Source organism: Podarcis vaucheri (genome assembly GCF_965113315.1).
Source record: "Podarcis vaucheri genome assembly, chromosome: 8".
In the NCBI taxonomy this organism is placed as follows: Eukaryota; Metazoa; Chordata; class Lepidosauria; order Squamata; family Lacertidae; genus Podarcis; species Podarcis vaucheri.
The window spans coordinates 88956486-88983133 of NC_138766.1; the positions used below are offsets into that span (position 1 = coordinate 88956486).

At 48.2% G+C, this 26648-nt stretch overlaps 1 protein-coding gene across 1 annotated transcript; it reads right to left on the reverse strand.

Annotated features, from left to right (window-relative positions):
• Positions 1-1677: 1677 nt before the first annotated feature.
• On the reverse strand, positions 1678-26014 carry GPR20 (G protein-coupled receptor 20). The gene is made up of 3 exons (XM_082235844.1): positions 25938-26014; positions 16851-17061; positions 1678-3103 (listed from the first exon to the last, which is right to left on the reverse strand). Exon 3 carries the CDS (start codon positions 3080-3082, stop codon positions 2045-2047), a length of 1038 nt encoding a protein of 345 aa, XP_082091970.1. The 5' UTR covers positions 3083-3103; positions 16851-17061; positions 25938-26014; the 3' UTR covers positions 1678-2044.
• Positions 26015-26648: the final 634 nt, after the last annotated feature.

Below are 26648 nucleotides of genomic sequence, written 5' to 3' on the forward strand. Positions count from 1 at the left end.
CCCATCATTCAATTTTAAGACTGCCAACTTTGATTGTCAACTGAATTGGGCGTGGGAAGCTAGTCATGACAGAGGGCCAGACCAGCTTCCTTTGTTGTTCAATTTTTTTTAAAAAAGCATGATATTTTAAAGCATGAGCAAACCCACTAGAGGTCTCCAGTGCTCCTCTGGGCTAGCCGTTGACATTTTAGATTTCCCACTATGCCCTATTTTGATGGGCATTTGGGGGGAGGAGGAGGTGAGGGATGGAGCCAGCCAGCCAGCAGGCACTCTCATTTTTGTGGCAAAGCCCACCCCCACAATGGTCCTTGGACAGGTGCGGTCTGGCAAATCTTAGATGACAGTGGATGACCCAAAGGAGAACTTAAAATTTATTTTGAATAGTGTCTGCAAAAGCATGTACCAGTTCAAGTTACATTGCCCTTCTTGTTCTATCCCCCAGTTTCCCTCCTTTGTTCTCAGTGATGTCATCATGAAGCCAAATCTGATTGTCTGTGTCATGCAGTGCTATCATCCCTTCACCGCTGCATGATCGCTGATTGGCTGGGTTTATGCTTATGAATTTGGTTGAGGCGCTCGTCTCGCTTTCATGCCAAGGGAGCTTTCCAGGTCATGTGGCCAGCAGGACTAAACTGCTTCTGGTGCAACAGAACGCCGTGATGGAAACCAGAGTGCACAGAAATGCCGTTTACCTTCCTGCCACAGCGGTACCTATTTATCTACTTGCACTGGTGTGCTTTCGAAAAGCTAGGTTGGCAGGAGCTGGGACAGAGCAATGGGAGCTCATTCCGTCGTGGGGATTGAAACCACCGACCTTCTAATTGGCAAACCCTAGAGGCTCAGTGGTTTAGACCACAGCATCACCTGCGTCCCTTTACCTTTACCTTTCCTAACTAACCCCAACTGATTCCCTACAAGTTGACACAAGCCCTGTAAGGATGGAAATCAGATAAGAAGGGAAACTGCAGCGAAAAATCAGCAGGCAGAGAAGGGGTTAAGAATTCTCCCTCCCTCCCTCATTTCTTTGCGGAAATATCCTGGTTTTACTTTTTATACCCAAAATAGTCCACTGGGGTCTTTCTTACATCCGAGTGCCTGAAAAACACAGTTTGCCCCCAGCTATCTTGGGTGACTTTTTCCAGAAATAATAATATTCCTGAGAAATAAGTCTCATAGTTAATCGTGCGTATAAATCTCTTGTTTATTGCTCACTTGGTTTTTTTGCATTCAATTGGGATACACATTAATAATAATACCACCACCAATTTCTGAAAATTGTTCATCTCCTTTATTATTATCCTTCAAAGTTCTAAGTCATTGGTTGCTTCCAGACAGCATCCATTCTGATTTATTTGTGCAAAGTCTGTCGAGTGGTGAGACCATAGTGACTGTTTATTGAGCATCCATTTTGATTTTTTTGTGAGGCGATTGTACAAACGTTGCATAAAGCAATTGTTATCTCACACTCTCCACTGCATTTCCCTATCAATCTCCTTATTGCAGAAAATTAATGATTTTGGAAAGAAAAGTGGATTTGCTGCATAAGAATGCCAAATCAGCTGAAATTTGCCGGTCCATGTCTGAATTCCACTTACATAGCAATAGTCTGGAAGCACCCATTGTTAACATTTCCTTCTGTCGTAGTTGAAGGAAGTGGAGTGGCATCTGAGCAAAAACAAAACACCCTTCTATGTTTCAAGTTTTCTCCAAGTGATGGTGGAGAAGTGGACAGACCTGCCAAAATATGTAGCTGCGACTGTCCTTTGCTCTGTGGTTCCCAGCTTGAGGGAGCTGGTGCTGCAAAGTCGGGATGCAGACTCCGTCCTGGGGTGCAAACCCAGGAACTGGCAATGAAGTGGAGACCTCGCCATATCATTCCCACAAGAGAAAGCCAGCCTGCCATTCTTGGTGCCACTGGAGAACCCAAGGAGTGTTGCTTCATATTTGATGAAGGTCCACGTGATGTTCTAAATTACTCTTAGGAAAGAGAATAGTGTCGCATATTCTGACATTTACAACAATGTACATGGGGACGCACCAGCCTTTAGGAGCTCGCTGTACTATTTGGTGAGGGCAGGGCCAGTGGGGTCCCTACAGCATTTGAGAAGGCCATAATGGCATTCGAGCCCGAGCCCTTGTTTACGCTGATGATGTCTCCACTGGTCTGCTCCGGCTCAGACTTCCTGAAGATGTTCTTCATGGTTGACTGAAAGTTGTTGGTGACAAAGCAGTAGACGATGGGGTCCATGCAGCTGTTGAGGCTGCTCAAGGTGACGGTCACGTGGTAGACGATCAAGCTGATGTCATTGGGCATGGCTGGGTTGATGGAGATGGCCAGCTGGCGCACGTGGAAGGGAGTGAAGCAGATCATGAAGATGATGAGGACCGTGATGAGGAGCTGCACTGCCCTCATCCGCCGCTCGCGACTCTGGTGCATGAGCGTCGGCTTGGAGAGGGCGCACATGATCCTGGTGGTGAAGAAGGTGATGATGACAAGGGGGAACAGGTACTCGCAGACCATGAGGGGCAGGATCTGGGCGATGCAGCACTCTGAGAACTGCATGGCCATGGTGAGGATGGAGAAGGTGACCACGGTGGCAAAGACCCAGATGAAAATGCAGATGCCTTTGGCGTAGTTGGGGTTCCTCCACCGGCGGGAGGCTTCCACCTGGACAATGGCCAGGTACCGGTCGATGCAGATGCAGGTGAGGAAGAGGATGCTGCAATACATGTTGACGAAGTAGGTGAAGATGTGGACGAGGGCACACCTCTGGCAGTTCCTGGCGCTATAGTGCATGATGATCCGGATGGGCAAAGAGAAGCCCACCAGCAAGTCGGTGATGATCAGGTTGATGGTGTAGATGACCGAGGTGGTTTTCGTCTTGGTGCGGAAGCAAAAGACGTAGAGGGCCAGAGAGTTCAACACCACGCCCACCAGGAAAATGATGGCATTGATCACCACCAGCACTATCCACAGGGTATAAAACGTGTCCGACAGTTCTCCATCGAGGTGGACAAATTTGTTGAACAGGCTGTAAGTGGTGTAATTGGGCAACACTGTGGAGTCATTGGGAGATGCCATGGCCGAGTGTTTTACAGGCACCTGCAAGACACCAAGCAAAGAGTCAGTCTCAGTTTCACATTTGCACAGAACTGTAATGTCAGATGCGGGTGGTGGTTGCTTGTGAGTAACCAGGCAGGACACCGACCTGTCTTTTACAGGTTTTATTTGTGCAAACTATTTACAGTGCAGATCCACAAAGTTCATGTCTGTCTTAGTCACTTGCAGAATCCAGGCGTGGCCCCGTCTGGTTTCTCCCCCAACACAAGAACTTTGGCACCCCAAGCCGCCTCCTCCCCTCCTTGCGTTTCACCCCTCTGTGCAAGCTGGGCGACAGAAGTGGCGTGCGTCCCTCCTGGCCAGGCTGGCTAGGTGAGGTGCCGGGGCTCTCAGCAGCATCCTCAAGCCCTTTCCTCGCTTAGCTGGCCCCTTCCCTCTGGGATGACCTAGGATTCGGACTCAGAGGCTGAACCTGAGGAATCCCAGCCTGCACAGGAGTCCCCGCCTCCAGAACCAGCTGAGCCGGGGCTGGGGCCTGAGCCTGAAGGGTCCTCACCTGTGCTGGATCCTCAGGTGCAGGCACCAGCTGAGTCTGTTCTGGCTCCTGAGGTGATGGAGGACCCATTGCCTGCAGGTGCTCCACTCTCAGCCCCGTCAGGGGAAGGTGAGGTTGCCTCTGGGTCCGGTAACCCTCCAGCCTCTCCTGAGCTGCAGAGGCTCAGGGCAGAGAGGCAGAGGGAACTAAGTTCCCACAGGAAGAGTGCTTGCCTCCAGGCCGGGAGAGGCGAGTCACCAGAGGATCGGGGCTGCCCTATGCCTCGGGGCTGATAAAAGCCGGCCAGTCCCAGTCCCAACATTGTTGGTTGCTTGTTCCTGCCTGAACCCTGTCCTGCTTCCCTGCCTGAGCTCCTGACCCGCCCAGGCTCCCTGCTTGCAAGCCTGTTCCTGACTTCACCCGACTCCCTGCCCTGCACCCAGCTTCAGCTACTACAGACTGCTTCCACATTGCACCTTTGACCACGGACCGGACTTGGACCTCGGCTCTCGGGTAACCCACGGGATCAGCACACCCTCTCTTCTCCACTGGAGGTGTGGCTTTTCCCACCGCTGGAAGAGGAACTGCTCCTCAGGAGTTTTGGAGGCTCTCTTTGTCCTCCCTCCCCTGTCCCGATGACAGTCCCCTGACATGTAATGACAGTAATACATGTTGAATCCCATGATACTTTTTCGAAGCTGGAGATGCGAGGGCTCAAAGCCTGGCCTTGCCCTGCCCTTATTTCCAGATATGTCTGGATGCTCAGTGGTGAGGGAAACAGCAATTTGCACATGCCCATGAAACTGTTGTTGCTTTTGCCATATTGTTCTTACAGGAAACAGGTTGCAGGGCTTTTGTAGGGAAGCTAGGCTCAAAATCCAATCCTGATGGTGCAAGGACTCTGGGCCAGACTCCACACAGGCAATTGATCTGAACATGTGGTGCAAAATCCCTCTACTTCCATGTGCAAATCTTTCTGCCTGAATAACAGTGCATGATTTTCGTATAAGGAACTTAAAATGAGGAGGGTCAGTTGGGGACAGTGAGAAATGTCCCTATTTACCTTTCCCGCCCCAACCTGGCCACAGTGATCCATGCGGCGGTCACCTCCAGGCTTGACTACTGTAACTCGCTCTATGCGGGGCTGCCCTTGAAACTGTCCCAGAAACTCCAGTGGGTGCAGAATGCTGCGGCGAGGCTCCTCATGGGGTCCTTGCCATGGGAGCATATTCACCCAGTGCTCTACCAACTGCACTGGCTCACAGTGGAGTATAGGGTCAGGTTTAAGGTGCTGGTTTTGACCTTTAAAGTCCTATGCGGCCTAGGACCCTCGTATCTACAGGACCGTCTCTCCTGGTATGTCCCACAGAGGACCCTAAGGTCCATGAATAATAATAGCTTAAAGGTCCCGGACCCTAAGGAAGTCAGACTATCCTCCACCAGGGCCAGGACTTTTTCAGTGATGGCTCCGACCTGGTGGACTGCTCTGTCCCACGAGACTAGGCCCCTGCAGGACTTGATCTCCTTCTGCAGGGCCTGTAAGACAGAGCTATTCTGCCTGGCTTTCAATTTGAATTAGCTTGATCCTCTATTCCCTTTCCCCCTTTACTCTTCTATGAAGAAACCCTCTCTGGGACCCCATATTTAAATTATTCCCTGGCCTTCTTGCTGGCCCTAGTAGGACCAACTTGGTGATCACTTTATGTCTACTGACTGGGTCCTTCCTTCCTTCCTTCCTTCCTTCCTTCCTTCCTTCCTTCCTTCCCCAAAATGACCCCTGAATTTTTGAATTTTATTGATATTGACGCTGCATTTTATGTTGTATTTTATGCTGTTTTCAAGTTGCATTTTAATCAATGTTTTCTATTTGAGGTGCCGCCCTGAGCCCGGTTTTTAAACCCAAAAGGGTGGGGTATAAATAAAAATTGATTGATTGATTGATTGATCAGTCTGAGTTGTGTTGGAGGGTACATGCCTAACCCAGAGACTGTGAAGATGTGGAGGTGCTCAGCTCCTGGCCTCTCCAGCTACAAGGACTTTAGGGAGCAAACATCTGCCTGAAATCTCCAGCTGCCGATTGGACAACACTGGCCTAGATGGATTGCTTGTAAGACAACTCTGAGAATGGCATAGGGCACAGCGGTTTTCAAACAACTCCCAGCTCCTTTAGCAAACTGCAGCTCCCAGAATTCTTTAGGAGAAGCCATGACTGTTTAAAAAGGTATCAGAGCGAATTCAATGTATGGTGGGAACACAGCCTCAGTATCTTCCTACATTCCTGAGAAAGAAGGCGAGATACAAAGATGCATTTTCCTGGCATGAAAACTCAAAAGAGCGCAATTTAAACAAACCATCTGCATTAATGTTTCTGGCTTCCTGCATCTCCTAGACTTGAATCAAAGTTATAACTATTATTGCTTCTTCCTTGCTCCTGCTGCTGGGCAAAATTTTTCCCCCAACCCTGTTTAATTCTCCAAAACCTCTGTGTTTAAACTTTCTCCCAGTGATTTATCATTTTATTTATAAATGAAGGGTTAAAACTTTCTTTCTTTCTTTCAAACGGTTCGCTTTGTCTCTTGGCAAGTTCTTGCTCTGCTCCAGCTCAGATTGGCCAAATATGGTATTTTACTTTTGTGGAAAGTGAGAAGGGCTGGCTGTGCCTTCAGAGAGGGCTCCTCAAGTGCCCTGATGAAGGCTGAGAGGCAGGAAGAAGAGGCTGCTGTGAAGAGCAGAAGAGAGAGTATCTGCATGAAACTGGGAGAAAGGACTCAGAGCCAGGCAGAAAGGGAACCTGCAACCCCCTGAAGGACATGGTGCAAAATCCCTCTACTTCCATGTGCAAATCTTTCTACCTGAATAACAGTGCATGATTTTCATAAAGGTAAAGGGACCCCTGACCATTAGGTCCAGTCATGACCGACTCTGGGGTTGCGGCACTCATCTTGCTTTATTGGCCAAGGGAGCTGGCATACAACTTCCGGGTCATGTGGCCAGCATGACTAAGCCACTTCTGGAGAACCAGAGCAGTGCACGGAAATGCCGTTTACCTTCCCGCCGGAGTGGTACCTATTTATCTATTTGCACTTTGACGTGCTTTTGAACTGCTAGCTTGGCAGGAGCAGGGACCGAGCAACGGGAGCTCACCCTGTCGCGGGGATTCGAACCGCCAACCTTCTGATCGGCAAGTCCTAGGCTCTGTGGTTTAACCCACAGCGCCACCCACGTCCCTCTATGATTTTCATATATGATTTTCAAATAAAGAACTTAAAATGAGGAGGGTCAGTTGGGGAGAGTGAGAGATGTCCCTGTTTCGAACTGAGTTATGTTGGAGGGTACGTGCCAACCCAGAGACTGTGAAGATGTGGAGGTGCTCAGCTCCTGGCCTCTCCAGCTGCAAGCACCTTAAGTAGAAGCATCTGCCTGAAAACTACAGCTCCCAGAATTATTTGGGAGAAGCCATGACAGTTAAAGAAGTATTGGAGTGAATTCAATGTATGGTGGGAACACGGCCTCAGGACAGTGGTATCTCGGGTTACAGATGCTTCAAGTTACAGACGCTTCAGGTGACAGACTCTGCTAACCCAGAAATAGTACCTCAGGTTAAGACCTTTGCTTCAGGATGATAACAGAAATCATGAGCTAAAGTGGTACCTCAGGTTAAGAACAGTTTCAGGTTAAGAACAGACCTCCAGAACCAATTAAGTTCTTAACCCGAGGTACCACTGTACAGTGGTACCTCGGGATGTGAACGGGATCCGTTCCGGAGCCCCGTTCACATCCTGAGCAGAATGTAAGCCGCGACAGCGTTTCTGCGTGTGCACAGGTCATGTTTCACCGCTTCTGCGCATGCACGTGACCTCATTTTGACCATTTGCGCATGTGCAAGCGGCGAAACCCAGAAGTAACGTGCTCCGTTACTTCCGGGTCGCCATGGAGCGCAACCCGAAAATACTTATCCTGAAGCGTATTTATCCCGAGGTATGACTGTATAAGGCACCTTCCTACATTTCTGAGAAAGAAAGCGAGATACATAGATGCATTTTCCTGGTGTGAAAACTCAAAAGAGCGCAATTTAAACAAACCGTCTGCATTAACGGGGAGCTGCAACCACCCTGAAGACAGGGGCTGCTTTTGGTAACATGGCAACCCCCGCAAGGACAAAATTTGGTGCCCCCCCAAAAAAAATATTTCTTATTTTCACCATAATTCCTTTTGGTACAGTTGCTTTTTTATTGATCTTCTCAGTAGGCAGCCATATAAATATGGGTTTTTAAAAATTATTATTATTCTTCACACCCTTTTGGCTCAGCACCATGTGCACCTACAGGAGACTTTGGAACTCCTTGCTTATTGAAATCAGGAAGACGCCTTCATTGACCCCTCTTTGGCGCTTGCCTAAAATGTTTTGTTTAGACAAGCCTACCCAGATGTTTAGAAAGGTGTTGTGAGTTTTAGTCTGTTTTTCGTCTACTGTTGGTTTAACTTTTTGAAAGTCTTGTGTTGTGTTATTCTTGCTAAGTTTTCTTATCGATAATAGCATTGTTTTATCTTTTTTCGTAAATCGTTTTGCAGGTTGTTGTACAAATTTTATGAAACCAGCCAACAACAACCAACAACAGAAGTCTAGTGCCCAGTACAACGTATTACCTGACGGAAAACTATGGAGAGACCTGGTCGGAATAGAGAGACAGTGGACGCTCGGGTTGCGAACATGATCCGTGCGGGATGCACATTCGCAACCTGCAGTGGAGCAGACTCCCTTGGGAGGTTATGGACTCTCCTTCTTTGGAGGTTTTCAAGCAGAGGTTGGATGGCCATCTGACATGGATGCTTTAGTCGAGATTCCTGCATTGCAAGGGGTTGGACTAGATGATCCTGGGGGCATAGCTGTCAACTTTTCCCATTTTTAAGGGAAATTCCCTTATTCCGAATAGGATTCCTTGCAAGAAAAGGGAAAAGTTGACAGCTATGCCTGGGGGGTCCCTTCCAACTCTACAATTGTATGATTCAATCCATCAATCAAACTTGCTCCAGAGCTTACCCCGCGGAAACCCGCTCTTTAAAGCTCAGTTGGAGCAAACACAAATCTGTTGGGAAACCGGAATGGAAATTTGATCCAATTCAGCTTCAGAGAGTGGCTTTTTGCGGGAAAAGCTCTGATCCAAACAACCCACATACTCAGACATGGAACATTAAAGTGGGGAGCTCTCCCTGGAAAGAGCAGGGAGTGTGGCTAAGTCCTTCTTGTTGGGTTGCGCATTTAGGGTTGTTGTTGTTGTTTTTATCTCCCAAGCTTTGTCTTCTCAGGGTACTTTTCCCTACTGAAGTCACAGCGGCTAAAAATATTCCCTTGATTTGAAGAGCTCTCTTAAAAGAGACACTGCGGCGGGGCTGATTGGAATTGGTTCCTCACTCATCTCTATATTTATCGGCGCACACACTTCAAGCCTCATAAAAAACATTTTATTGGGGAGGCTGGGACAATTATATTGTGTATACACATCCCCTCAGCTCCCACACACAAGCCCATCACAAGCTTTGGGAGGAAAAGTCAGACAGCAGCTCAGGGCCAAAACAAGACAGCCTCTAAATATGTCACATTGAGCTACAAATCTTGATTTTTCTTCCCAAAGTAGAGGTATACATGGGTGGGGCTGGGGGAGCAGGGAAGGATCTTAAAAGGGAGCACAGTACACAGAGCGGGAGGAGACACACATCTCTTCCCAGCACAGTACTATTGATTTCAGTCTCCAAACCAGGCCAGGCACCAATGATGGTCACCAACTTGGATGGCTTCCAAAGAGGATTGGAGAAATTCATACAGGAGAAAGCTATTGTCAGGGAACTGACATCGGAGGGAGAGGCGAAGGGGAGGCTCCCAGATGATGCTGGCGAAGGACCCAGCAGCAGGGGGAGAAACAGCTCAGTAGAGGGGGAAGCCATTCAGCGCAACACCAGGGATGAAGGGGGGCAGACGGGGGAATTGGAGAGACGGCTCCAGGACTCTTCACTGGACATCAGTGAGGAGAGCCCAGGTCCTCCGCTACCCATGCCTTCCCTGCGCAGAAGACTCCCGTGCAGTGAGAGGAGGAGGAGACTGGGTGTCAAAGAACTTTTATGTTGGAAGAGGTTCAAGAAACGCCCACTGACGGGTTCTGCCAGTGACTGAGGCAGCCACGATGAGAAGGGGCTGTGCAGTCAGAAAGGTTTAACAAGGCAAATTAACCGAGAAAGGCACCAGCTTACGCACGAGTAACTCATACCTATAATAGCTATTGATGGCCCTTGTGCATTAATCCTGCTTGTTGGTTTTCTGCAGGCATCTGGTTGGCCACTGGACTAGGTGGGCCATTGATCTCATCCAGCAGGTTGTTCTCATGTTCTATGACGAGAATGGGTCCAGATCATCCATTTTACGCGAAAACACTTGGAACCTGACGGCCACCACCTACTGGAACACCTTGCCCCCCCCCCAAAGAGAGGTTGACCATTAGCCAATAGTTACCCAGATCTCTTTCTTGAAAGACCTACATTGGCTCCCAGTACGTTTCCCAGCACAATTCAAAGTGTTGGTGTTGACCTTTAAAGCCCTAAATGGCCGCGGTCCAGTAGACCTGAAAGAGCGTCTCCACCCCCATCGTTCTGCCCGGACCCTGAGGTCCAACGCTGAGGGCCTTCTGGCGGTTCCCTCACTGTGAGAAGTGAGGTTACAGGGAACCAGGCAGGGGGCCTTCTCAGTGGTGGCACCCGCCCTGTGGAACACCCTCCCACCAGATGCCAAAGAGAAAAACAACTACCAGACTTTTAGAAGACATCTGAAGGCAGCCCTTTCAGGGAAGCTTTTAATGTTTAATAGGTTATTGCATTTTAATATTCTGTTGGAAGCCGCCTAGAGTGGCTGGAGAAACCCAGCCAGATGGGTGGGGTATAAATAATAATAATAATAATAAATAATAATAATAATTATTCCTGCTATTGGCACCATTTGTCGATGGATTCTTTTATTTTGCTGCATTCCCATCCCATCTTCCCTGCAAGAAGCTCAGGAAAACTTGCATGGCTCTCCTCCATTTTATCCTCCTAACAACCCTGCGAGGTATGACAGACTGAGAGGCGGTGATGGATCCAAGGTCACCTGTTAATGGAGAAATCTGATGGCTCCCTTGGACAAAAAAAAAACCCCAAGGACACCAGCCAGGAATACCAGAGCAAAACAGCAGCCAGTAGGCTTGGTCTTTATTGAAGACTGTCGTGACAGGACTCCCACCTGCCACAAGGTGGAACAAGATGGAAGCCCCAAACAAAAGAGCCCCCAAACTTTTATTAGCTGCTAATCCCCATGTTACAGCCCCCCAAACTACATCACTCATACATCATGGTTACATCATGAGAGGGGAGGTCTGGGGGCAGTAATCGGAGCATCCTGGACCCTGCCCCATGGTTCTCCTTGCCCTCCACCAAACACCCATCAAGTGTAACCAAAGAGATATTTACATTTCCCTGTTTCCCAGCCAAGTTAATCACACCCTTCTGTCTTCATCTGGGTTTGTTATTTCTGGAATGGCTACCTGTCTGGCACTCAGGTATCGGGATGCCAGGGATTATCACTCAGGCAGAGGGGCTGCTGAGTAGCTGAGCTCACATGTCTATATGAATTTCTGAAGTTTTCCCTGTGAGCCAGTACATAGATACATTTATCAGTGAATTCTTACATTTGGTATCGTGCAGCAAAGGCCCTTTGAACAGATAAGAAGAAACTGTGATGAAGTGTTTTGTGGGGACAAATTACAAAAGTCACAAAAGTGATTGTGCTGTTTTTGGTGGTGGGCTGCATGTGCATGATATCTGCTGGAGGGGCAACCCCCCCAACCTATACATAAATTCCTGCCACACACCCAGTGCCCTTTGTTGTTGAAAGATTCAGAACACACATAAAAGGAACTGGTTTCCCCGCAGTGCAGCAACTATGGAACTCCCCCAAGAGGCAGTGATGGTGACTAGTTTGGATGGCTTTAAAAAGAGGATTGGACAAATTCATGGAGGAGGGGAGGGCAACTGATGCCTACAGGCTGCGATGGCTCTGCCATGCTTCTGGGTACCAGTTTCTGGAAACCACAGAAGAGGAGAATGCTCTTGTGCTTGAATCCAGGTTGATGGTTTCTCACAGGCATCATCCAGCAGGCTCTCCTCATGTTCTTACGTAGCACAAGATACTGAGACTCCATAAGAAAATCAGAGCCCTGCTGAATCAGACCAAAGGCCCAGCCAGTTTAGCATCCTGATTCCTACAGTGGCCATCCTTGCACCAAACACGAAACCCATCTAAGGCAATGGGAAGAAGAAGAAGAAGAAGGAGGAGGAGGAGGAGGAGGAGGAGGAGGAGGGGGAGAAGAAGAAGGAGAAGAAGAAGAGGAGGAGAAGGAGGAGGAGGAGGAGTTTGGATTTGATATCCTGCTTTATCACTACCTGAAGGAGTCTCAAAGCAGCTAATATTCTCCTTTCCCTTCCTCCCCCACAACAAACACTCTGTGAGGTGAGTGGGGCTGAGAGACTTCAAAAAAGTGTGACTAGCCCAAGGTCACCCAGCAGCTGCATGTGGAGGAGCAAGGAAGCGAACCCGGTTCACCAGATTATGAGTCTACCGCTCTTAACCACTCTTAACAACTACACCACACTGGTTCTCGGTGCTGCATCCTTTGGTACCGAATTCTGTAGTTTAACTATGCCAGGGGTCAGCGATTTTTTTTCAGCAGGGGGCCGGTCCACTGTCCCTCAGACCTTGAGGGGGGGGGGGTGGACTATATTTTGAAGGGGAGGAAGGAATGAATTCCTATGCCCCACAAAGAACCCAAAGATGCATTTTATATAAAGGCACACATTCTACTCATGTAAAAACACGCTGATTCCCGGACCATCCGCAGGCTGGATTTAGAAGGCGATTGGGCCGCATCCGGCCCCCGGGCCTTAGTTTGCCTACCCATGAACTATAAAGAGATGGCTCCTTTCCCCCTCTCCTGCATCTCACTCTTGCATCAGAATAAATACAGCACTGTCTTTCAACCACCAACAGGGCACCCCCATCATCAAGGCATGAAGGCCATCTCTCCCAGAAATTTGGGTGCAGGGAATCCTGGCCTCTTGACCAAGAGATTCCATCTCCCAGTTGAGAGCTGCTGATCCTCCTCTGTCTTCCCTTTCGAAGACGATGTGATGCTTAAACAATTCCTGCGCTCCCAGTTCTGTAGCACGGCATTCAACGGGGAGCGTGGCTTGTTGCCATATGGACGAGTTACCCGAATCCAGCTTTGAGCGGGGGGAGGGGGTAGTCCCCACCCTGACACCAAACTACATCTGGTCACCTTGAGTGCAATGAAAGGTGTTTATTCTAAGGACAACAGTGGCAAATACACACACTGTAAACATCCTCTTGCCGCGCTAATCCCCGGACAGATGTACTATTTATATAAAACTGTTAACTGCCTAATAAGGGTGAAATGACACTGGGGAAGATTTACAGACACCACACGCACTCTCTCCCTCTCGGCTGAGCTTTGAGAGGACACTTTGCAGTTGCTGCAAGGCTGCTGACTTAAAGATACAAGGCTGCTGTGTTAAGGAACAACAACACAAACATTAGCACCCACAGGTTCCTCTGAGCTTGAGCAGTTTCTGACGTACCCACAGCTGATTGCCTGGGGGGCAAAGATTTAGAGCAGGCTAGCATAGTATAGTTAAAGCTATAGTTTTCCCAGTAGTGATGTATGGAAGTGAGAGCTGGACCATAAAGAAGGCCGATCACTAAGGAACTGGTGCTTCTGAATTATGGTGCTGGAGGAGACTCTTGAGAATCCCATGGACTGCAAGAAGATCCAACCGATCCATTCTGAAGGAAATCAGCCCTGAGTGCTCACTGGAAGGACAGATCGTGAAGCTGAGGCTCCAATACTTTGGCCACCTCATGAGAAGAGAAGACTCCCTGGAAAAGACCCTGGTGTTGGGAAAGGAGAAGGGGACGACAGAGGACGAGATGGTTGGACAGTGTCCTCAAAGCTACCAGCATGAGTTTGACCAAACTGCGGGATGCAGTGGAAGCAAGCGTGCCTGGCGTGCTCTGGTCCATGGAGTCACGAAGAGTCGGACACGACTAAACAACAACAACAACAACAACAAGCATTAATGGTGTGACCCTTCGAACTGAATGCCTGCAGTGGATCATGCCCTTGACAGTCTCTCTGTTTGTCTAGGACCAAGATCTGCCTCACCCAGCACCTGCACACCAGGTGCCCAGGAAAGGTCCCAACAAGGCATGTGCTATAAGCCCATTGCCAGGCACTTGAGGGCAAAAACACAACCCCAAAGGCCAAGGATGGAAGATCTCAAACACACCCAGGTACAGTGGTGCCTCGCAAGACGAAATTAATCCGTTCCGTGAGTCTCTTTGCCTAGCGGTTTTTTTGTCTTGCGAAGCAACCCTATTAGCGGATTAGCGGATTAGCGCTATTAGCGGTTTAGCGGCTATTAAAGGCTTAGCAGCTATTAAAGTCTTAGCGGATTAGTGGCTAAAAGGCTATTAGCATCTTAGCGGCTTAGAAAAAAGGGGCGGACGAAAAAAAATCGGAACACTCGCAATACGTTTTCGTCGTGCAAAGCAAGCCCATAGGGAAAATCGTCTTGCGAAGCAGCTCAAAAACGGAAAACCCTTTCGTCTAGCGGCTTTTCTGTCTTGCGAGGCACCACTGTACAGGTATTTGGAGGCAGGGATAGGATTACAGACTAGTGCTGCTTCTGTATCCCTCTTCCTCCTCTCTTACAGCAGCCGCAGCAACAGAAGCCAAACTCCCAGGAAATGCCATGGATTTGGACAGCTGGCACCTTCCTGTATTACTAATAATATTATTCCATTGACATTCATAGCCTTCAAAGAACCTCAGGACGTAGGCATGGATTTCCCCCACTAACTCTTATATATATATGTACACACACACACACACACACACACACACACACACACCAATTCCAACAGTCATACAACTTAACTTCTCATCTTATACAATATTTTAGACTTCCGTCAACACCTCTGATGATTTTCGGTTCTCTGTCACTAATTATGCATTTCTTAATTTCTATATTACATTTAATTATCTTTAACTAATAATTCTCCTCATAGTCTTTCTTGCAATATTTCAAATAGTTCCCCTTACAAAGCTTCTTGTAATCCTATTAGCATAATCTGTTCATCACAATTGCTTTTCAAATAGTTTGTAAATTTACTCCAGTCTTCTGAGAATCTCTGGCCCCGCAGGTTTTGAATCCTTCCTGTTAATTTATCTAACTCTGCATAGTCCATCAATTTCATCCTTGGATTTCCCCCACTAAATCATCACAACTGCCCTTCTAGTTGCTAAGTTGAACTACCTGATGGTCCATCAATGAGATTCATGGATGGATGGGGTTGTGCACAGGTGAGGAGCCAACAGCATGTGTTTGTGTACAATGGGGAGGGAACCTTGGAAGGTGACTTGGAAACTACAACTAATCCAGAATGCGGCAGCAGGACTGGTGACTGTGGGCTGTTGCCTGGACCATATCACACTGGTTCTAAAGGATCTTCACTGACTCCCTGTACGCACAATTCAAAGTCTTGGTGCTGACCTTTAAAGCCCTGAACGGCCTCAGTTCAGTAGACCTGAAGGAGCGTCTCCACCCCCATCGTTCAGCCCGGACACTGAGGTCCAGCTCTGAGGGTCTTCTGGTGGTTCCCTCACTGCTAGAAGTGAAGCTAAAGGGAACCAGGCAAAGGGCCTTCTCGGTGGTAGAGCCCTCCCATCAGGTGTCAAGGAGATAAAGAACTACAGTGGTACCTCGGGTTACATACGCTTCAGGTTACAGACACTTCAGGTTACAGACTCTGCTAACCCAGAAATAGTACCTCGGGTTAAGAACTTTGCTTCAGGATGAGAACAGAAATCATGAGGCAGCGTGGCGGCAGCAGGAGGTCCCATTAGCTAAAGTGGTGCTTCAGGTTAAGAACAGTTTCAGGCTAAGAATGGACCTCCAGAACGAATTACGGTAAGTTCTTAACCTGAGGTACCACTGTACACACGTTTTAGAAGATATTTGAAGGTAGTCCAGTATTAGGAATTCTTTTACGTTTGACATTTTATTATGTTTTTATATTCTGCTGGAAGCTGCTCAGAGTGGTTGGCGAAACCCAGCCAAATGGGTGGGGTAATAATAATAATAATAATAATAATAATAATAATAATAATAATAATATGCATGTTCTCCTCCACATGCAGGTACAAGGCTGTTCTGGAAGTGGCTGTCTAATTTGCAACTCTAAACCATCTTCCTTGCATGACCCATCTGGTTGGGTCCCTGACTGGCTCGTGGATGGAGGATCTGCACAAAAACTTACTTCTGGATTCTGGTTGGCTCCCTAGAGAAAGCTTTGCTAAGGCATACTGAAGGGGAGCAGCTGGCATGGGGACCAGGGTTTAAAAGTAAAAAAGGTCTTGCCCACAGGCTGTGTTATGATGATGCTTCTTGTCAAGGTGAGAGGTTTGTGGAGCCCCTGGGAGCTTCACATGGGATTCTAGAAGGGATTCAACACACATAGGCTACTGTGGATAAAATCAAACCATCAGCCCCCACTAGTCTGCTGTGACTTGCAGAACCTCTCTCCAGCTAGAGATGGGGAAGAAATTTGGTTTACCTGATCTGCACATCCTGAAACACCTTTCTGCATGTGGCTTTCACTAATATAATACATTTTTTGCATATTACTATTGCTAACATAACACATTTTTTCTGCATATACCCTGTTATACACACTTTGGAGTTGCGGAACTGCATTGGGAAATTTGGAGAATTGTGGATTTCAAAGGGAAGCTGGGTTCAGCTAGTAACCAAACACTGGTGATGTTCATTTGCAGTATTATATATCTATTGTATATTTTCCTTTTCGGTGGGGGAAATGTCAAATTAAAACCAGAAGTCATTTCTTAGATGGGAAACAGAAAGCAAGAGTGATAGATAGTAGAGGTCCCTGACCAGGGTCAGATGAGGACATTCTTTCCCCCAACCAAAGGATTCTGGGAACTGTAGTTCACCCCCACAAAGCTGCAGGTCTCAGCACTAACTACAGCTACCAGGGTTCTTTGGGGTGAGGGGATGTGTGCTTTAAAAGTCCAGTGTCCATGCAGTCTGGGCTGCAGAGAAGCAGAGACAGTAAAAACAAGAATAAATTCTTACCTATGGAATTGGTGCTTTTCATTCAAGATGCTTGGGAGATATTCCGAATGGAAAGTAATGCCTCCAGAAGAAGAAGAAAAAATTCTTTCTTTCTTTCTTTCTTTCTTTCTTTCTTTCTTTCTTTCTTTCTTTCTTTCTTTCTTTCTTTCTCCCTCCTCCTTCTAAATATAGCGTTGGACACAAAGACAGGCAGCAGAGTGTGGAATAGGCACTGGAAACCGAAAAGAGAGAGAGGAGGGAAAAAAAATGAAACTCCTTGTCTTCTGTCTGTACTCCAAACTACTTTGCAAGCTCCTGGCTCGCTGCCTCAGATCTCTTGGAAATTTATGAAGTGGCATGGGACTTGCTGAGTATTTAAGCCTTGTGGGGTGGCTTTATTTATTTATTTATTTATTCCGGGCCAAGGCGTGGGGGGGAGGAACCCTCTGTGTCCCTTTGCTTGTGAGCAAATATGCTCAAGGTGGCTTAGAGAGACACAGAGAGATACGAAGTTAAAACCCAATGAACATTAATCTAGAATCCAAACACACACAACTATAAAGAGGGAGGCAAGGTTTAAAAACTAGATTCCAGCAGCACAAAGGGGACTGGAAAAGAAGAATGTGCTTCTGGTTTTTCTGAATGGGCGAGTGAGACAGGGCTGGGAGACCAACGGGGCCACCACTAAAAAGGCTTCTGTTCTGGAAGAACTGAAGTGAATCTCATCTCAGATGGTGGTATTATATTTATTTTTATTTATAAACCGCCCTATACCCGGAGGTCTCAGGGCAGTTCACATAAAAAGATCACAGCATATAAAAAAGCAACTCTCACTGCAGAGGGTATTTGGGGGAATATGTTCTCTCAACTATCCTGAATCCATCACCTCTTTCTTTTTTAAAGCAAACACTTTGAGTCCAGCCTGGAAACTAAATGCTAACCAGTGGGATCCTTTGAAAACTGGTGTCATGTGTGCTCAGCTCAGCATGAGAGCCATTTTGTCAAATTGCAGCAAGTCACATCACCACCTTACATTGTTTTTACAGTCCTGGCTTCCCCCAAATAATCCTAGGAGATGCAATTTATCCTTCACACAGCTACAATTCCCAGCATCTTAACAAACTAAAGCCTCCAGGATGTTTTGAGGGAAGCCATGTCCTTTAAATGGGTGTTGCCAAAGTTCCTGAACTGTCTCCAAGGGCAATCTCATATAAATCACATCACAGAAGTCAAGACAAGAAGTTAGCAGGACATGCAAAACAATAGTGAGGTTCTTGTTTCCCAGGAAGGGGCATTGCTGGGACACCCAGCCTTGGAAGAAAGAGTTTTTAGTCATAGTACTGTCTGTGCATTCACAAGCACTCTAAAACAGATTCTCTCTCCCTCTCCCTCTCCCTCTCCCTCTCCCTCTCCCTCTCCGTGTCTGTGTGGTGCAACTGTAAAGGATAAAGGGACCCCTGACCATTCGGTTCAGTCGTGGCCAACTCTGGGGTTGCAGCGCTCATCTCGCTTTATTGGCCAAGGGAGCTGGTGTACAGCTTCTGGGTCCTGTGGCCAGCATGACTAAGCTGCTTCTGGCGAACCAGAGTACAGTGGTACCTCGGGTTAAGTACTTAATTCATTCCGGAGGTCCGTTCTTAACCTGAAACTGTTCTTAACCTGAAGCACCACTTTAGCTAATGGGGCCTCCTGCTGCTGCCGCGCTGCCGGAGCACAATTTCTGTTCTCATCCTGAAGCAAAGTTCTTAACCCAAGGTACTATTTCTGGGTTAGCAGAGCCTGTAACCTGAAGCGTATGTAACCTGAAGTGAATGTAACCTGAGGTACCACTGTAGTGCATGGAAACGCCGTTTACCTTCCCGCCGGAGCGGTACCTATTTATCTACTTGCACTGACGTGCTTTCGAACTGCTAGGTTGGCAGGAGCAGGGACTGAGCAATGGGAGCTCACCCCGTCACGGGGATTCGAATTGCCGACCTTCTGATCAGCAAGTCCTAGGCTCTGTGGTTTAACCCATAGCGCCACCATCGGCCCGTGATGTGATTGTACAGGTCAGTAATAACACAGTCCAAAGTTGACTTTGACTATTAGCCGAAACACGATCTTCACAGACTTGGTTGAGTGTCATTCCTAATGAGCACAGCAGCTCATTCCCAGTGGGCAATCATAGACTGCGCCGGCAGGCAGCCATCTCTCCTGCACCCTTTTCAGGCCTCTCCTGGTGCCGGGAGACAAGGTGGGTACGGGAGGAGGGGGAGACACCCATGACTCTTCAACAGACTAATTCATTTCTGCGTCTTCACTTCCCTCCTCTCCCTTGCCTGCTTCAGCTTCTGCCTCTGATTCTGATTCTGGACTGCTCTCTGCCACAGACTCTCCTTGCTCACTAAACCCCGTTACCCCTTCAGCTCCCGACACCTTCTCCCTGTCTTCTCCCTCTGCCCACTCATTGTCTTCCCACCACCACTCCCCAGGCTCTGAACCTTCTTCCCTTGGGATTCCCCATCTGGTTCCTCCGAACTTTCCTCTGCACCCAACCAGTCCATGACAGTGTGCACCCCTTTCCAGGACAGATATATTTACTACCTCTGCAGCCAATGAAACAGCTGCTGTAGGTATCTCTGTATTGTAGGAAAGGAGCTTCAGTTTATTCCCTTTCTGGTCCATTATTCCCTTTCTGCTCCACCTGCTCTTGATGGAAAGAGGAAACAGCTAGACTTCATCAGCGCTGCCCCCAAATCCTCTGATGATCTCTTTGTGGATTTATAGCTTTACGGACCTTTGTCGACAAGGTGATGTCTTTGCTTTTTAACATACTTAGGGCCCGCTAAGTCACTAAGAAACTTGCCTGGCTCCTTCAGCCATGGAATTCCCCCAGACTCGCAACACTACCATATTTTTCGCTCCATAAGACACACTTTTTCCCTCCTAAAAAATGAGGGGAAGTGTGTGCGTCTTATGGAGCGAATGCAGGGGGGAGGCAGGCGGGAAAAGCCCCCAAGAGCCGCACACAAGCTCCATGCGGCTCTTGCAGGCTTTTCCCCAGGAGGGAGAAGGGACTGACTGGCCGCATCAGTCTCTTCTCCCACCTTGTAAAAAAGCCTGCAGGAGCGGTACGCTCCTTAAAGGGTGTGCAGCTCCTGTGGACTTTTGTGGGAGGTGGGGAATACTCCCAGAGCTTCCCCCCGCCAGCCCCGATAAGCTCCTGAGCAGCTCTGGGGTAGCCCACGAAGCCACTGCAGGGCAGCGGGATGAAGGCTCGCTGCTGCCCTGTGGAGGCTTCACGGGCTACCCCAGAAGCCAGAACAGCTAGAGAGAGGGCTGCACAGCGCTCCCTCTAGCTGTTTTAGCTTCTGCCTTAGCGGTGCAAAGTCTCCACAGGGCAGCGGGGAGCCTTCATCCCGCTGCCCTGCAGAGGCTTCGTGGGCTAACCCAGAGCTGCTCAGGTGTGCCTTATCAGGTGTGCCTTATGGAGCAAAAAATACAGTATTTTACAGGGTTGGAACCAGAAAGTCTCTCTTTCAAGTTCTCAGAAATTCAGATCTCAGAGAGTCACCAACAGCCCTGAGTTCCACAGGCCTGACTCAATATAAAAAAAGACAATGTTGTGCCTGATTCAAAACAGCCCACCGACCTCTCGACTCTCAGCTTCTGTGAGATCCGGATGGCAAAGTGTTCTGTGGAACACCCTACAGAAGCAATTTGTTGCAGTAATGTCCAAAGTTGGGCAGCCCCCATCTCTGGCGTTGCGTCACTTATTCCCACAAGTTCTGTCTTGCTTTTTTGTTACGACGAGCCATAAATATGCCTGGCAGGGATGTTGTTGTGGTCCAACTCCTCACGGAAGGAAACCTAAGGGCTCTCGTTCGTCTTAATTGGTGTCACTGAAAGGCTCCCTCTTGCTATGTGCTCCAGAGGCAGCTAAGGATGGAGTCTGTTTACCCAACCAATTCCGATGGATGGAAATCCATTTATCAAATTGCTGCTACTGGAACTAATGCTGTGCTAACAGCCCCCAGGCGCTTTGCTGTCCTCACTTGATTTCCCAGTGTAAACCGAGGACAGAAGGAATGACCTTCTTCCTGTCTCCAGCCGTCTGCCCCTGGAAAGCTTATACAAAAAAGGAAGACTTTGCTCTCAACTATGGGCTCATCAACACTTACTTTCTGTCCTGTACTTTCTAAGCACAGGTCCACGTTTTCAAACTTTGCATCTGAGTGCTTTTTCTTTCCTTTCCTTGGAAAAACTGCTCTTTACTGCTGAATCGGAACAGCAATTCAGGTTATCCATGAATTGCTGTTTGTTCCACTTCAGCAGCAAAGAGCAGGGTTCCTTAAATAATAGGGATGTGGGTGGCGCTGTGGGTTAAACCACAGAGCCTAGGACTTGCCAATCAGAAGGTCAGCGGTTCGAATCCCCGCAATGACGGGGTGAGCTCCTGTTGCACGGTCCCTGCTCCTGCCAACCTAGCAGTTCGAAAGCACGTCAAAGTGCAAGTAGATAAATAGGTACTGCTCCAGCGGGAAGGTAAACGGTGTTTCTGTGCGCTGCTCTGGTTCGCCAGAAGCGGCTTAGTCCTGCTGGCCACATGACCCGGAAGTTGTATGCCAGCTCCCTTGGCCAATAAAGCAAGATGAGCGTCGCAACCCCAGAGTCGGTCACGACTGGACCTAATGGTCAGAGGTCCCTTTACCTAAATAATAATAATAACATTGGATCGTCACCAAAACTTTGAGACAATGGATTCCATATATTAATAACACCTTTGCAAAAGGGCCCCAGGCTGCATGGCTATGCACACGGCTGTATTGTTTTCACACAGCCGTGAAGGGTTGTAACCTGGGGGAACAGCACTACGGAACTGCAGCTTGAGAACTCCCAGGAGCTGGGTGATTTGGGAAGCTGCAGTACCTCCTTCCCACCAGTCGCACTGGTGGTGCCCAAGAGCAGCAGGGCAGCAGCTCCCTCTTGTGGCGAAATGTCACAGTTGCAGCAGGAGCATAGAAATGGAAGGGGGAGGGTTAAGCACCGGCGCTATCCCAATGAAGAGTTGGCAAAGCTCAAAATGCCTTTGGATTAGGGCTGCAAGCGTGTGTCTCTTTGACAGGTAGACCGAATCCAGGACAGTGCATGACATGGTATGCCAGAGCAGACAGAAAAGGACTTCCAGAGACTAAATCAGGGATCATAGAGTTGGAAGGGACCATGAAGATCAATTAAATTACATTGAATTAAATTAAAAGACATCTGCTTCTTGGGAGAAAAGCAATGGCAAACCTAGACAGCATCTTAAAAAGCAGAGAATTCACCTTGCCGACAAAGGTCCATATAATTCAAGCTATGGTTTTCCCAGTAGTGATGTATGGAAGTGAGAGCTGGACCATAAAGAAGGCTGACTGCCGAAGAATCAATGCTTTTGAATTATGGTGCTGGAGGAGACTCTTGAGAGTCCCATGGACTGCAAGAAGATCAAACCTATCCATTCTGAGAGAAATCAGCCCTGAGTGCTCACTGGAAGGTCAGATCCTGAAGCTGAGGCTCCAATACTTTGGCCACCTCATGAGAAGAGAAGACTCCCTGGAAAAGACCCTGATGTTGGGAAAGATGGAGGGCACAAGGAGAAGGGGACGACAGAGGATGAGATGGTGGGACAGTGTTCTCGAAGCTACCAACATGAGTCTGACCAAACTCTGGGAGGCAGTGGAAGACAGGCGTGCCTTGCGTGCTCTGGTCCATGGGGTCACGAAGAGTCAGACACAACTAAACAACAACAACAAAGTATGTTAGTAGAATAAAGGAAGTTGCCTTGTGCCGGAGGGCAAATGGCTGGTGGTGAGAAATATTAAAGCCAGAATGTTATGTATGTGGGAGCTGTGCTAGAAGCAGGCTGCAGGCAGAAGACTAAGAGTGAGAGCCATGCTTGATTTCTGCTTGAATCCAAGGCTGTATCTTTGGGAGAAGCAAGATATGGGATGCTAATGCTGTAAGCCCCTCCATCAAAGGCTATATCTGTGTAAACAAACCATATTATCGTAAAGACACCACAGTCTCCACTGCCCCCCATTCCAAGGAAATAGAACTTCACTTAAACACCTGGAACCTCTGGAATCTCGCACCACTCAGAGATCAGGGTGGTAGCCCCCAAATGGAAAATGAGTGAGGTCCTAACCAAAGAACTGAAGTTGACAGGGTATGCACAACTTGCAGACTTAACATATAGAATAAGAGAACAAGAAGAACATATGTTTAAAGAAGATGGGAAAACGTTTATTGAATATGCGGAAAATAACTGTGTACAGTTGAAAACGCTGGCAGCATTAAGATAAATTCAACAGCGTGAATAGGTTTTGATGGATGCAATAATGGAAAACCGGTGGGTATAGTTTTTGTAAAATATGCAGGGATTTAAGATATGTAAAATGACCCATGGAAAGAGAGGAAGGGAAGTCATTGATATCTCAAGGATGTAAAATGTGTATTTGAAATTGCAAACAAGAAAATTTAATAAAAACTATATTTTGAAAAAATCAGGCTTAAATGCAGGTGCATGTGGTTTCTTTAAAAAAATTGTAGATTTTTGCAGACATGTGGAGACATGAATTTAACATGAAAAACTGAGAGAAACTGGAATTAACAGATCCATCCATCCCTAGGATCCCTGGGTCCATTTGTGGCTATAATTATTCAGATTTTCTGTGTCTGGGGAAAGTTTCTTAAGTTGTTACTGCCATCTCTTCCAGGTGGGCTGGAACCACCTGTCTGGTCCTGATTCAGCTGGCCATCCACTCCCTCCTAGATTTGAGCAGCCACGAGGGATAAACACCAAGCATGTACAAAGTTGTTTACTCCAGTCCAGGTACCTCACCCACATCCCAAAGCTGTAACAGCTGAAACTCAAACAACACAGCTCCAGATGGAAGGACCTGTTAGAATTCTGAAATCCAGAGGCAAGTGATGTTATCCTCAAAATGCCTTGCACACAATTTGTGGTGGGAAAATGGCCCTTCAACTTCAGTCTACACTTAGCTAGCCCCACTCCTGCTGGCCTTCTGGCTTCCAACCAGCCCAGGATGTGGCCCAGGCTGCCAGCGTCCTCCTCCCCTGTCTCAGCTGAACTCAGCAGGGAGCAAAAGGTAAAGGGACCCCTGACCATTAGGTCCAGTCGTGACCGACTCTGGGGTTGTGGCGCTCATCTCACTTTATTGGCCAAGGGAGCCGGTGTACAGCTTCTGAGTCATGTGGCGAAACCAGAGCGCAGTGCAGGGAAACACCGTTTACCTTCCCGCCGGAGCTGTACCTATTTATCTACTTGCACTTTGACGTGCTTTCGAACTGCTAGGTTGGCAGGAGCAGGGACCGAGCAACGGGAGCTCACCCCATCGCAGGGATTCAAACCATCGACCTTCTGATCAGCAAGTCCTAGGCTCTGTGGTTTAACCCACAGCGCCACCCGTGTCCCTCTCAGCAGGGAGAAAGATGGGCACAAAACCAGAATGAGCTCTTGTTCCACCTACTGTGGTCCTCCTTGCCTTCTGCCCCACCAACGCCAATGGGCACCAGCCGCTGCTGCTGGAGACCTTCCCTCTCATTCTCCTTGAGTCTGGACTTCTGCCCCCAAAGTCCTGCTGTGGTGTTTGCTTCCTATGTGTGTGACATCATATTGGGTTCATAGGGAAAGGGTTAACTAATTGTAAAATGACTAACCAATGGGAACCCAAGGGGCAGAGTTAACTTTATATAAGGTTTAAGCACAGGGAGAATTTGTTAAGATGAGTTAGAGTGGTTGAGAAGACAGTCTGGAGTTAGACAAGAGAGGGAGGATAAGTCTGTGGGTTGGGCTAGTCTGGTGTGAGAGAGGGAGAGAATTTGTTAAGAGGAGTCAATCTAACAGTTGAGATAATCAGTCAGAAGGTATTTGGAGAAAGAGACATCACCTTGCCAACACAGGTCCTTATAGTTAAAGCGATGGTTTTCCCAGTAGTGATGTATGGAAGTGAGAGCTGGACCATAAAGAAGGCTGATCGCTGAAGAATCAATGCTTTTGAATTATGGTGCTGGAGGAGACTCTTGAGAGTCCCATAGACCGCAAGAAGATCAAACCTATCCATTCTGAAGGAAATCAGCCCTGAGTGCTCACTGGAAGAACAGATTGTGAAGCTGACGCTCCAAGACTTTGGCCACCTCATGAGAAGAGAAGACTCCCTGGAAAAGACCCTGAAGTTGGGAAAGATGGAGGGCACAAGGAGAAGGGGACAACAGAGGACGAGATGGCTGGACAGTGTTCTCGAAGCTACCAGTCTGACCAAACTGCGGGAGGCAGTGGAAGACAGGAGTGCCTGGCGTGCTCTGGTCCATGGGGTCACGGAGAGTCGGACACAACTAAACGACTAAACAACAAAAGGCTTGTAAATAAACTATAGTTAAGAAACTGACAGGAGTATTATCTGTGAAACCATAAACTTGTCTATGTTTGTAAAATAAACTTGCATTTTTGGTTCACTTTTAACAACTGGATGGACTCAGTGTTTTACTAGAGAGTAACGGGTTGGTGGCAGCGGGGAAGTGATCAGAGTGGTGGCACAGGGATCAATAGGCTGTTAAACGTCCGGGGACCCTGTGTGATCGCCACACCTGGCCTGGTGAAGATAGCACCAATGCCCCCATGTAGTCCTCCTGAAGTCCTTTAGAAAGGATTTCTGCACCCAGTGATGAACAGCTGCGCAGCTTCAAGCTGGCTGTTGAGGCTCTGCCAAAGGAAGGCAGGATTCCCAGGCTATCTTGCCTGACAGATGCCAGGCATGTGGGAGGAGACAGAGACTCCTGATCTGCCCGCAGCTCCCAGGGCCGGCTGGGAACCGTGGAGGAACCTTTGAGGGGCAGAAGCGAGCTGCTGTTGGAACTTGGTCGCCGGCAATAATAGCTTCCCAGAGAAATGACTGATAGGGCTTAAAATACATTTCCTCCTGCTTGACTGAAAAAGAGTCATATCCAGCAGTGTCTTGGAGATGTCATAAGGCTGTGTGTTTGTGTGTGTGTGCGTGTGTGTGTGTGAGAGAGAGAGAGAAAGAGAGAGAGAGAGAGAGAGAGAGAGAGAGAGAGAGAATGTACCTTTCCCAGACTGAGGACCACCTGGTCTATGGACACGGGAGTCGCTGTAGTCTAAACCACTAAGCCTCTTCGGCTTGCCAGTTGGAAGGTCAGTGGTTTGAATCCCTGTGATGGGGTGAGCTCTCATTGCTCTGTCCCAGCTCCTGCCAACCTAGCAATTCGAAAGTACACATAAAAGGTAAAGGGACACCTGACCATTAGGTCCAGTCGTGCCTGACTCTGGAGTTGCAGCGCTCATCTCACTTTATTGGCCGAGGGAGCCGGCGTACAGCTTCCGGGTCATGTGGCCAGCATGACTAAGACGCTTCTGGCGAACCAGAGCAGCGCACGGAAACACCGTTTACCTTCCTGCCGGAGCGGTACCTATTTATCTACTTGCACTTTGAGTTGCTTTCGAACTGCTAGGTTGGCAGGAGCATGGACCGAGCAACGGGAGCTCACCCTGTCGCGGGGATTCGAACCGCTGACTTTCTGATCAGCAAGTCCTAGGCTCTGTGGTTTAACCCACAGCACCACCCGTGTCCCACATAGTGCAAGTCAATAAATAGGTGAACGGCATTTTCGTGCGCCCTGGCACTCAGCAGAGTATCCCGTTGCTCCAGAAGCAGTTTAGTCATGCTGGCCACATCAACTAGAAATCTGTCTGTGGACAAATGCTGGCTCCTTCGGCCTGAAATTGAAATGAGCGCCACAACCCCATAGTCGCCTTTG

What these genes read in the sequence shown, in the direction of transcription:
- GPR20 (XM_082235844.1), bottom strand. Translation starts at nt 3,082, where the DNA reads ATGGCATCTCCCAATGACTCCACAGTGTTGCCCAATTACACCACTTAC.